Source organism: Lithobates pipiens, unplaced genomic scaffold (assembly GCF_037356315.1).
Source record: "Lithobates pipiens isolate NorthernLeopardFrog02 unplaced genomic scaffold, aLitPip1_a1.2 Scaffold_22, whole genome shotgun sequence".
NCBI lineage: Eukaryota > Metazoa > Chordata > Amphibia > Anura > Ranidae > Lithobates > Lithobates pipiens.
In genome coordinates, this window is record NW_027507784.1 from 180,157,869 (window position 1) to 180,170,784 (window position 12,916).

The following is a 12,916-nucleotide window of genomic DNA, read 5'->3' on the forward strand; positions in this document are numbered from 1 at the left end:
AACATTTTGAAGTCAGTGTTGAGAAGAGCAATGGGTCTATATGAGGCGCACTGTTTGGGATCTTTATTGGGCTTAAGAATTAGAATAATATGTGCATCTGCCATGGAGGGTGGGAGTGCTCCCCCCTCCAGACACTGGGTATACAGGTCAGCCAGCAGAGGGGCCAGCAGATCCACGTGGGATCGGTAGAACTCGACAGGCAGACCGTCTGGGCCCGGGGCCCTCCCAGCTGCCAACGAGTTAATAATAGCATGTACTTTCTCTGCAGTAATAGGCCTGACCAGATGGGACCTCTCCTCATCCGAGAGCCACCCCAAAGCCAGTCACAAATGGTTATCCAAAGGCAAAAGAATTGACAATTTGGCAGATTCTGCATTGTACAAAGTATATGCATAAGGAAAACACGAAGGATAACCATAAGAGAAGAGTACCTAGGTACTGTTCTTTCTAAGAGAGGGCCGTGTAGCATTAATCATATTGAATAAAGGAATTATATGCTCATTTAATTCATTTTTAATATTCAAAGCAAACACGCTCATCCATCCATTCATGTCTCCATGCCTTATTTTGCTGAGAAATCACTTTGAAAGCATTTTTGATTGTAGCCATCTTGAGTAAGAGCAAATGATTAATGTAGCATTTATTTCCTGGAATTCATCTACCCTTAGCTCAGGCATGCAGGCAGGAATGTGTACTTGGCTGAGAAAACCCCTCCTTCCCTCCTGAAGATTCCTGGGATGTATGATGTTTTCCTAGGCCTGGCAACCAGAAAGTAATTGAAGAAATGTAAAAATAAAAGTAAATCTATTATACTTTCCTATCTATCTACTAAAGTTAGCACCATAATGATTAAAACTAGTCAATGCTGATTGAGAGAGCAAAGTTCTGCTTTAACAAGTTGATATTTACTCAATGCTTGTTTTGTTCCACGTCATTGGACTTGGGTCTTGTGTAACATGTTTTGTGTATTTTTACATTTAAATTTGCTTTATATCGACTGTCCTATAACGCCATTTGTGTTTTTTTTTTTTTTTTTTTTTTTTAAACCAGTGTTTTCCAGAGCACACCGATATGGTTGGAATCTTAGACTTTTATTTCCAGGTAAGCTAATTGAAATCACAGTTGAGTGGACATAAGAAAATGCTTAAAAATCTTTAGTTATGTTTTTTTTTCTCTTAAAGGTTTCGTGCACAATGTAATAAAGGCTCCAGTGCCCCTCTGCCAGGCACTACTGTAAGAGCCAGATGCACCATGGACCCTGCATGCTCCAGTTTTGGACATTGCTCGCTTCATTATTAGTGCATATAGCACTTGCAAAAATGTCATTGCGTTTTTATATTGTGTTCAACGTAATCAAAAAACCTCTGTGATATCCATCCATCCTGCAGTCACCACATGGTGGATACAGATGCACTTTTGCAGATCCTAAATTTTTACCCTTAATACATAGATATGGTTGGTTTATTCTATATATGCTCACATAGCCTCCCTTGGCACTGTCTAGTGTGTGTAGCACCTGTGCACTTAGTTCCAACTGCACTTGACCATATCTGTCTGCTTAACTCATCCTCTACCTTACAGAATTTGCTGCCCACCCAGTATCTGCAATAATGATTCTTGTTATTCACCTGCCCCACACATATCATATTGAGGAGAGAAGTTGGTGTTTGGTGAATGAATAAATCCATCATTGCATTGAAGTCTCCCTCAGTGCCATTTGTGATATGTGTGTAGCCTCCTTACACTGCTAGTGTCTGAGAACAAGGAGCAGTGGTTGCTGCCTTTCACACATAGCTTTCCCACACTTTGTCCTACTAAGAGTGTCAGGCCAGAAATCTCTAATACACTTCCTATCCACATTGTGAGAAAACAAACGCTCTAACTCAAAATGCAGGTCAGGTGTGTATTGGTGTTCTTGCCTAACATTAGTAGTGTAATAACATGTGAGTTGGCCATCACTTCAATGTGAATGACAATTTTCTCTTTTATGTCCTCCATAAACACAAGCATGATTCAAGTCTGTAAAAACTGGCATTCATTTTTGGGAAAGAGGAACGGATGCCATGTACACTGACTGACTTTCTGTGGGTGCAGAACATGGATTTGAGAAGTTTCTTAACACAATGCCATTCCGGTGGGACAGTATGTGTTCAGTAACTGTGGCTAGAGGAACAATGCATCATTGGCTTGATATATCAATGTGCAGTATTACCAATAGTCTTATTTTATTTCATTACTATCAAATGAAATGTGGCTCTCTTTGTAAATTAACAAGGGCGCAGGTATTTCACACGATCCTTGTATAAGCATTCCAGGTTGTCTGTCCTCAGTGTTGTATTCCACAAAAGGGTTTTGGGAATTAAGACATTGCTGGCTGAGATCCCGAGGAACCCTTTTTGGCTGTATTCTTGTATGGAATGCTTCTCCATGATTGGGACACCGATGGGTTTCAGCAAGAAGGTTAAATAGTTTTTTTTTTTTTTTTTGGTAGGAATAAGAAAACATAATATTAAGGAGAACACAGTACTGCATAACTGTTATAAGGATAAGAGGTGTGCACAGAAGCCAAGGCTGGGTTTTCTATGCCCACTAACATACATATGATGGCCAATATAGAAAGGGAGATGACAATAGCAGTCAAAAGGGGATAGAAGAAAAATAGAGACAAATTTTATGTAATCGCAACACCTAGAACCCTGTATAGTGATTTCTAAACTGCATTTTTTCCTCATTTAAAGGATACCTTTCTAAGTATGGGATTTTAGTTAACATTGCTAATTTTTTTTTAAGGTAGGTAGTCTTTTTTTTTTTTTTTTTTTTTTTACTGATCCAGGCGTTCCTCCTTTGGAGACACTGTCCCTGAACAAGCATATAATTATCTGATTTCCTAACATCCAGTGTGCACATGTTTTGTTCCTTATCAGGAGCACGCCAAACTGACTCCAGGATCAGTTTGACAGCCCTGAAGCAATGTCAGTTCTCATATTTCTTTCCTAATGGGTGGTTTAGGATAGTGGATAAAAACCTTGAAAATTGTCCCTTTTATTCCTAGAACCATTGATTTATAACACAGATAATATAATTATAGAGGAATATTTAGCCAGCTTTTATATGGCACCTTCCTGTGTTTTTGCCATGTAAATCAGTTTTTAAGACCGCATTACTGTACTTTTTAGTTTCTGAAAGCAGGACCTCTGGTTTCTTTTGGCCAGCCTCCCAATGACATTAGTGGTAATATTTACTGTTGGTTTGCTTGTCTTGGAGGTGTTTACGGTATGTGGAAATAGGCATTTAACTTTTTCTGTAGTCATATTTTTATCAGTGAATTAATAATTCTGGTAAAACCTTTTTTTTCACTATTATACTAATGTTTTATGTCTTCTTTCCCCCATTTAGTTGTGTTCCATTGAAGTCACTTGTGAATCTGCCAGTGTAATGGCCGCAACCCTCGCTAATGGTGGCTTCTGTCCAATAACAGGAGAAAGGGTGCTAAGCCCAGAAGCAGTGAGGAACACCCTAAGCTTAATGCACTCTTGTGGGATGTATGACTTCTCTGGGCAGTTTGCATTTCATGTAAGAGCTTGTTGCAAGTCATTTTTCACTATCTATGTAGATGAATAATATATACACCAGGGGTGTCCAACCTTTTGACCTTCCTGGGCCACATTGGAAATAGGAATTGTCTTGGGTCACACATAAAATACACGAACAATCAGGATAGCTGAATAACAGACAAAGTCGGGCTGAGTTAACAATTCCCAATAAAGATAATGTACCTATTTGAGTAATAAAAGTTTTTTTTTTTATATAATTGTTTTTATTATAAAAGAGGACAACAAAAATAGTGCAATATTTATTTTTATTCTCTTCGAAAAGTATTTCAAATAAGTACAAAACAAAGCCTTGGGGCATTCCCTGGGTACAGTGCATAAACACAAAACACAACTATAACAAAGTAAACTGTTCTTACTAACCTTCAGTTGCTCAGGTCTATACCACAAGGAGACTAATAGGTCATAATAATGTCACATCCTTCACCCAATGACCTTAATAGTAAGAGCTACAGAGCACCCCCACTACCCACATGGAAATACAGCAGAATTTAAAAGTTAGTCACAAAGATCTGTTTCCATCATAGTCAAATTAATGGTTGGCCTGGGGCAGGGAGTTTGTCAGGCTATCGTCTTGATCATCCATGATAGTCTATCCAAAGATTCCACACCTTCTCAATCTTTTTTGGGGCAGCACCGGGACAAATAAGTTGCTTTATAAAGAGGAATAACTGAATTGACCAAGTGTTTCCACAGAGATACAGTAGGAGCCCTGTCAGACTCCACCGGATCACTATAGCCTTTCTGGCATAAAACCGTAATAACCCTGACAGAGTACACATGGCCCTGGCTAAGGATAGAGAATCCACCAATCCCAATATGCACACACCAATCTTCAAGGGAATAGGTATAGTAGTCAAGGGGGATATAAATTGGGTTACTTCCTGCCAGTACAAATAGATCTGCAGACACCTCCAAAAGATATGATAGAATCCGGCAGGATCACTTAGGCATCTTCAACAGCAAGCGGAGGTGGTCGGATAAATACGGTGCAACCGCTGTGGCATAAAATACGTTTCTGTTTAAAATTTTGAATTGAATCAATCTATCTCTGGTTGCTAATAAATGTTGAAATGGGTACTCCTATATAGTCTCCCAATCCTCTTCATCAAGATCCTGCTCCTCCCCACACCACAAGGGTTTCAGAGCATCCAAGCCTGCATGAATAGACGGCAACATTGCCTTTATAGATCATGGCTAATGGTTTACAAAGGGCCTAGTCACGAAGAAGACACTCTAGGTTATCTTGTTCCAAACTAATTTCAGTAGAGTCAAACTGTGATCTATAGGTGTGGCGGAGCTGCAGGAATCCAAAAAAGGAACTTGGTAGTTCAAATGTATTTTTATAACCTATCAAATGTAATCAAGGCACCATCATGACATAGATCCTTCAGGTATTTAATGCCTTTAATGGCCCATAGTCCAGTGTGCAGTAACGACTGAAATTCTGAAAGTGATAGATTGAACTACAGTGGTGTATTGGGGGACCAGCAACTGTGAGAAAGTTTTGGTCTAAGTACTGATATATGCCAGACCCTGATGACCGCCCACATTGCAGAGGTAAGATGTGGGTGGGAGGCTCACAGTCCCATGTAGAGGAGGTTGCGCAACGTCTCAGAGCCTGAACGCGCTGCCTTCAGGGCCACTGAAACATTTGTGTCATCTGAGATTAGCTAGGCCACTAAGTAGTAGGTATATATGTTAGGATATGCCAGACCTCCCTGTGTACAGAGTTTGCTCAACACCTTTTTACTAAATCTAGCCAGATGGGACTGCCAAAGAAATTTGAGAGAATCAAATTGCTTAAATTATGATTTCCAAATTCCACACAGGGGAATGTCTCAAATTGTAAACCGGGAGAATTTTCATCTTAGGTTGATTTTTCTGATGAGAGAGAGTGGTAGGTGGGACCAGGTCTTCAACCTTTGCTTACACCATTGCAATACTGGAAGCATGTTAAGTGTACAAAAGTCTTGGCGTTCAAGGAAATATTGACACCCGGGTATTGAATGGTGGTCCCCCACTGCAAAGGCAGGGTATCACCAGCCATCACACTCTCCCTGGGTCATTAGGAAAGCAAAGTGAGGGACTTGGGTCCTGGAGGAAAAGGATTAGATAATCAGCGTATAGCACCGTTTTTTTTCATGATCAATCCCACACGGATCCCAGCCACCCTGGGCGACGCCCTCGGCACCCCTACCAAAGGCTCTGTTGCCAAGGCGAACAAGGCAGGGGAAACGGGACACGCCCAAGTAATTCTTTAAAGTTACTCCTACAAACTGCCTGTTTCCTATAGTTTGCAAGATTTTGAGACCGGTTTGCTAGCACTCTTTCCTGTCAGAGCCCCCCCTTTCCCCATTTGTATTAGACTAATACAGTGATATTAAAGTGATTGTAAAGGCAGTTTTTTTTATCTTGATGCATTAAGATAAAATGCTTTTGTGTACATCAGCCCCCCTAATACTTACCTAAACCCCATCTCTTTAAAGCGATGTTACAAGAGAGACTTCTCTGCCCAAGACAGCAGCGGAGCACCATTTGCTCCCCATGCTGTCAATTAAAGTCAGTCAACCCATGATGAGAGATATGGGGCGGGGCCTAGCCATGGCTCTGTGTCTGAATTGACACACGGAACTGCAGCTCGGGTGCCTACATAGCAAGCTTCTTGCTGTGGGGGCACTTGTCAGGGGGGAGGGACCACTGCACAGGGGAGGTAAATATTACATGTTTGTTATTTTTAGGCAAAAAAACAAGACTTTATTATCACTTTATAGTCTGTTTTATTTATTTGCTTTATAAAAGAGGTTACTCTTTTCTTCTCTGTGCAGTGATATTGCCCAGAGTCCTGAGGGAGCACCCGTGTGGGTGCCCCCCCCCAAGCTGAGCTACTCTGAGTCTCCTGTAAATAGAGAAAGAGGGAGCAGTGCTGCTGCAGACAGGACAGCACTGGATTGTGAGTGGAGATGGATAAGTGTTTGGTGGGTGTGAACGGTGGCTAGAACAAGTAGTGCTGTGTTTTTTGCCTTAATGCTGGAAATGCATTAAGGTAAAAATCGTTCTGACTTTAAAAACATTTGACTGTAGTTGCCTCTTTTGTCAGTGATGGACATAAACCTTTTTTAAAGCAGAGGTCCACCCTAAAGTGGACCTCCGCTCATCGGAACCCTCCCCCCCTCCGGCGCCACAATTGGCACCTTTCAGGGGGGAGGGGGGGTGCAGATACCTGTACAGTACAGGTATTCTGCACCCACTTCCGGGATAGCTCTCTGCGGAAAGGGGCGTTGATTACGCCCCTTTCCGCAAGTGCCCGCCCCTTTCCGCAAGTGCCCTGCTGCCTGCTGGGAAACACACAGATCCCAGAGGCAGCGGGGACCGTCCTTATTGCGCAGCGCGATTCGCGCATGCGCAGTAGGGGAACCTGGAAATGAAGCCGAAAGGCTCCATTTCCTGATTCCCATACCCAAGATGGCGGCGGCAGCACCTGACAGACGATCTAGAGATCAGCTTCGGGTGCCGACATCGCGGGTGCGCTGGACAGGTAAGTGTCACTATTTTAAAAGTCAGCAGCTGCAGTATTTGTAGCTGCTGGCTTTTAAGAAAAAAAAAAAAACGCGGAGTCCCGGCGGACTCCCGCTTTAAGTAGTGGCAGTTGATCAGGTTCTATAGAACTTTGGATGTTCAAAATATCTGATCAGCAATGCATAAATATCAGTGTCTTATCAGTGTACTCGAATGCTTTCTTTGGTCTCTCATAGGTTGGCCTCCCTGCAAAATCTGGAGTTGCTGGAGGAATCCTTCTTGTGGTCCCCAATGTTATGGGCATTATGTGTTGGTCTCCTCCTCTGGACAAGTTGGGAAATAGTGTCCGCGGTATCCAGTTTTGTCAGGTGTGTAAAGAAACTAGACCTTTTAGGCTTATGACATGATTTATTTTGCTTTTAGAGAGAAAGTCACGTGCATCCAACTAAACTCTGATCTGCTGTTTGTTATCCTTTAGTAATAATTTCCATCTGATGATTAAAGTATAACTAAAGGCAAACTTTTTTTTTTCAGTTTTGGATGAAGTGAAGATGGATTGGAACACCTGTCAGTTTTTATTGCTGTCTCTACCCCCGTTCTTTTTGTCATGTTTACCTTTATCATTGAAAGTGAAAGTAACAGAAAACCCCACATTTTTTGTTGCCCCCAGAAAATTAATGAAGGGGAAAACTTTCAATGGTGACCTGGGGGGGTCCCCAAGGAATTCCCTTAATTTGCAGGGATATCCTTTCACCTCCTGCTTGGCTATAGGACAGGAAGTGAAGGAAAATCTCCGCACAGATGGTGAAAATAATAATCTGATGGTTTATAACCCTGCCTTGCTCTTTCCAAATTAAGAAAAAAAGTTTTACCTATAGTTCTACTTTAACTCCTACGAACACTTTAAAAAAAATAGCCCTAATTTTGCCTTCCTTGGTTTTTTAAAAAGTACAGAAAACAAATGCTTTCTTTTTTGTTTTCACAGGACTTGGTAGGACTTTGCAATTTTCATAATTATGACAATTTAAGGCACTTTGCAAAGAAACTCGACCCACGTAGAGAAGGAGGTGACCAACGGGTAAGTTTAAAATTGCATCCTTGTTTGGTACCTTGACTGACTGCTTTAATACTTTCTACAATGTGGCCCTCGGTGTAAGAAAATTATAAAATATAAGAAACCAAAATGCTGTCCGCTACACTTGATTGAAAAAAAAAATGTGAAATTGACCCATCGTTGAAATTGTAAGGTTATACATGAAGCAAGCTAGCAGGGGTACATCAGTTGTTTTCTTTTTGCAAAAAGAAGCCCTCACTTAGCTTTTTCATAGAATAGTGCTTCTGTACATTTGCCATTCCTTTCTCTTGGATAAGGAAAAAGGTATGACTTCAATTCAAATGTCATTTGTGCTGCAGATTAATATAAACTCAAATCCATTTTAGTATGACTTCACTGCTAATTTATTAGACATCATATTTCAATCTCGATGTAGGATATCACAGTACTGTGTGTAATGACCATTTTAGTAGAGACAATGAAAATATATGGATCTAGAACTGTGGATAACTCCTATGCACCTGAATGCTAAATATACAAGACTTAACATAAATGTGGACACCCAACTGATTGTAATAGTAATGGACCCAAAGCAGTATGTGGCGTGTCTAATATTTTGGTATGAAGTGTTTAAAGAGATTGTTTGTTTAAATTAGAGGCGTAATATGGTGTGCATATATGAAGAGGTTGATGATGCATGGTTCCTTGTTAGTAATGGACTATTATTTGAAATGTGCACCATGTTGATGGTGGTAAAACTGACTGACTTTAATTTAAGTTTATTTTACACTGGAACATGTATTGTAAACCAGTACAGTAGAAATTCAGTAGTAGTGAAAAATATGAACTGTTCTACAACTTAATATAAAAGGTAATAAAGAAAATGTTATTGGAGGAGAACAAATGCACAAACTTTTTACAAATATTTATTATTTCATAGAATAGCTATCCAATATACTATTCATTTTTTTTTTTTTAAACCTCTACTCAGCTAGCTAGCTAAAAGCACGGGGTGCAATGGAAGATCGTAGTAGACAATTTGTGTTCTCATTTAACAAACACTGTTGAAGCCACATTGTTTCTGCTTCTGTACACTAATGCTAAAGCGTCGTATATGTATGTGTTATAAAGGAATAATTGAATTGGCTTTGGCTAAAACAGTCAAGGTAACTGCATTTTTGATGTTTGTGCACCTGGCACCAGTTTTTTTTTTTTTTTTTTTTTGTGCTGTTCGCTTTCCCTTTTTTGCAAAGGTAAAGCACTGTCCTTTTGCTTTGCAGTAACCTTGCTTGTGCTTTTTGGATCTAACAAATCTGTTTGCCACCGACACCATTGTTTTAATTTTTTTTATTTTAGTATTAATAATTTTATAAACTAATCAATTGTGTATGTTACTTGAAGAACCAACTTTTATATGGACCTCTGGACTATGAACATCTGCAGCAGGAACTTGCACTTAAAGATACAGTATGGAAAAAAGTGTCACCAGAATCAAACGAGGATTCATCAACAACCATAGTGTATAGAATGGAAAGCCTGGGAGACAGAAACTAAGTGCACTGGCTGCTGTAGTTTTGCAGCATTCTTCATTGTATGCATGATGCGTAAAAAGTTCCTCCCTTGAAACTACTTTATATTGCTATTTATTTCGATTTTACTTTTACATTGCATCTTTGCTGTAAAGCAAAACTGGAATGAGCTTATATCATTCATGCCTGTTTATGGATTTAAGTGCTTTTCTCTAAACAATCATGGAGCCTTTATAGTAGTGATAGGTCCTAGATTGCTGCAAATTCATGCAGTATTTAGCAACTTTGTTATAACAATGCACTACGGCTACAAGAAAGCCAGCTTAGGCAGTTCCTAAATTGTAATTATCCATTGTAAGCAGTATTTTAAAGCTTTAGTAAGCTTATTTCATACCATATTTGTATAACATGCCTGCCTTGTATGCAAAAATGTTTTTTTTAACAAGTGTGTGATGTGTGTGATATGTGTGTGTGTGTTTGTGTATGTATGTGTATATATATATTATTATACATAATATACATTTTGAGCACCCACCATAACTTGTAGAGGCACTCCTACTAGACCTCCTGAAGGTATCCTATGGTATCGGGCACCAAGCCGTCAGCAAATCCTTTAAGGCCTATAAGTTTTGAAGTGGGATCTCCATGTATCAGATTTGTTTTTCTAGCACATAACCCAGATGCTTGATTGGATTGAGATCTGGAGAATTTGGAGGCCGTTCCTCAAAGCTCTCAAATTCATTTTATTGATACTGTGGTGCAGTTCTGATGCATACATGCTTATTGTAGGCTTTTGAGGAAACGGGTCAGCATGGGCACCCTAGGCTTGTCTGTGACTACACAGCCCCATACACAACAAATTACAATGCACTGTGTGTTCTGCCACCTTTTTGCTGGAACTAGCGTCAACTTTTTCAGCAATGTGAGCTACAGTAGCTCTTCTGTTGGATCTGACAACACAGGCTTTGCTCCCTATGTGCATCAATGAGCCTTGGCCTTGTTCCCGTTTTCTGGTTTCCCCTCCTTGGACCACTTTTGTTAGGTCCTGAATGCCAGTATTAATTTTGTCGACTAAAACATTTTCGTTGACTGAATTAATACTATTTTAGTCTACTAAAATACGACTAAAACTACAATGGCATTTTAGTCAAGAGTATGACTAAAACTAAATTGAAATTTGACACCAAAACAAACACTGGTCTGTAGTGCATGTTCAAACCTTAATACCATAAATAACACATTTGATTTTTCACTCCAGCAGTATATAATGAGTTTGGAAATTGTAGACAAATGCTTAGATAAAGAATTACAATTTAACTATACCCATTAGATTTTAGACGACTAAAATATACTGGAGATTTAGTTGGCTAAATACGACTAAAACAATTGCAGAAGACTAAAATGGGACTAAAACTAAAATTCCATTTTAGTCAAGACTAAAACTGAATCAAAATTTGCTGCCAAAATTAACACTGCTGTCTACTGCAGGCCTGGAAGTTTTGGAGATTCTCTGACCCAGTTATTTAGCCAATTGGCCCTTGCCAAAGTCACTCGAATCCTTATGCTTACTCATTTTTTTTTTTTTCCACTTCAAACACATCAACTTTAGGGACAACATTTTCACTTGCTGCCTAATATATCCCACCCACTTTCAGATGCCATTATAACATGATGATCTGTTATGGCTGATCTGTACATATACACACATGTGTATATGTGTGTGTGTATTTTATGCATAGTCTGCCTGTGTATGTGTCTATGTATGCAAGATACACACACACACACACACACACACACACACACACACACACACACACACACACACACACACACACACACATATAATTTCGATAAACTGATTAAAACTATTTTGATAATACTTTGGAAAATGTACCTCTCCATTTCATTTTGATTTATACATTGCATCATGACAGATGCTAAGTCATGGCAGTGACCAGTAGAAAGATATTGAAATGGTGTGAAGACCTGATCTAGTTATATGAGCAATTTACATTTTGGCCCCGAATCAGTGTTGATTTGTTCCTAATTAAATAGAAGTTTTGAACATTTAATATTTACATTTAAAGTTCAATTCCAGGTCAGCAAACGCTATTGGGACTCTTTCACTTGGAGGTGCTCTGTTCAGAAGGGGATCCGTGAGCAGACATCTATATATATATATATATATATATATATATATATATATATATATATATATATATATATTATATATATAATTTTTTTTTTTTATTTTTTTATTTTTTTATAAATATCCCTGCCTGTTCGGTTTGTGCCCAGCAACACAGATAGACCCATGATAGCTCAATGGATGACCAAATGTAAATGGACTTTCTGAAAAGATAAAAAACAGTCCTTTTTCTGTAAACTGACACAAGTCCATTTATACTAGCCTGCCTTTAGAGCTGCATGGAACTTCAATCAGGTCCGCCTAAAAGACTGACCGTCAGACCTGATCTGAAAACCACTCTCGAAAGGGCCCTTAGGAAAATTTGCTAGTCATTAAGTCTTATATTGTTTGCGCAACAGTTATTGCATCTGTAAACTTTGGGAAAAGATTCATGGCATTTTTATTATTTATTTATTTTGAGTAGTAATGGCGGTGATCTGCGATTTTTAGCGGTATTGTGATGGACAGATCGGACACTTTTGACACATTTTTGGGACCATTGACATTTATACAGCAATCAGTGCTATAATAATGTACTGATTACTGGTGTAAATGACACTGGTAGGGAAGGGGTTAACACTAGGAGGTGATCAAGGGGGTTAAATGTGTGTTCCCTCAGTATGTTCTGAGTAGGATAGGAGACATTTCACACCACTCCAGGGCAGCAAGGCCTGTGCATGTACTGGGAGCCATAGGAATTCCAGGCTTCTTCCATTGCCATCGCACCACTGTTGTGCACAAGAGATATTTTGTTTGACTGCTATTTTGTTACATGTGGTTTAGTAAAGCGGGTTAACACTTTGGGTACTGCAGCTGATTAGATTACTACAGCTGAGCACAAGTTTTTGTTAATACTGTAGAAAAAGAAAAAAAATCGGTCTGTATTTTGATGTAAGGTACCTAATAAGCAATGAAGTACAGGTATCTGTAGTTTCTTCTAGTAATCTGTTAAGAGAATTTTTTTTGTAAGGCCGGACATACACGGTTCGAAACTTTGGATCTTGTAATTGTTCTG

The 12,916-nt window shown here is 39.3% G+C and overlaps 1 protein-coding gene across 2 annotated transcripts in view; it reads left to right on the forward strand.

Moving 5' to 3' along the window:
* Positions 1-12,916, forward strand: part of LOC143924400 (glutaminase kidney isoform, mitochondrial-like) — a 196,691-nt gene that overhangs the window by 108,672 nt on the left and 75,103 nt on the right. Inside the window, exons 11-15 of one of the 2 annotated variants that reach the window (XM_077448698.1) lie at positions 1,051-1,101; positions 3,397-3,573; positions 7,367-7,498; positions 8,116-8,208; positions 9,586-11,885. In XM_077448698.1, the coding sequence (XP_077304824.1) occupies positions 1,051-1,101; positions 3,397-3,573; positions 7,367-7,498; positions 8,116-8,208; positions 9,586-9,738 (606 nt within the window). In that variant the 3' untranslated portion in view covers positions 9,739-11,885. Of the gene's footprint in view, positions 1-1,050; positions 1,102-3,396; positions 3,574-7,366; positions 7,499-8,115; positions 8,209-9,585; positions 11,886-12,916 lie in introns of those variants that run through there. The other variant, XM_077448697.1, reaches the window with a different exon arrangement.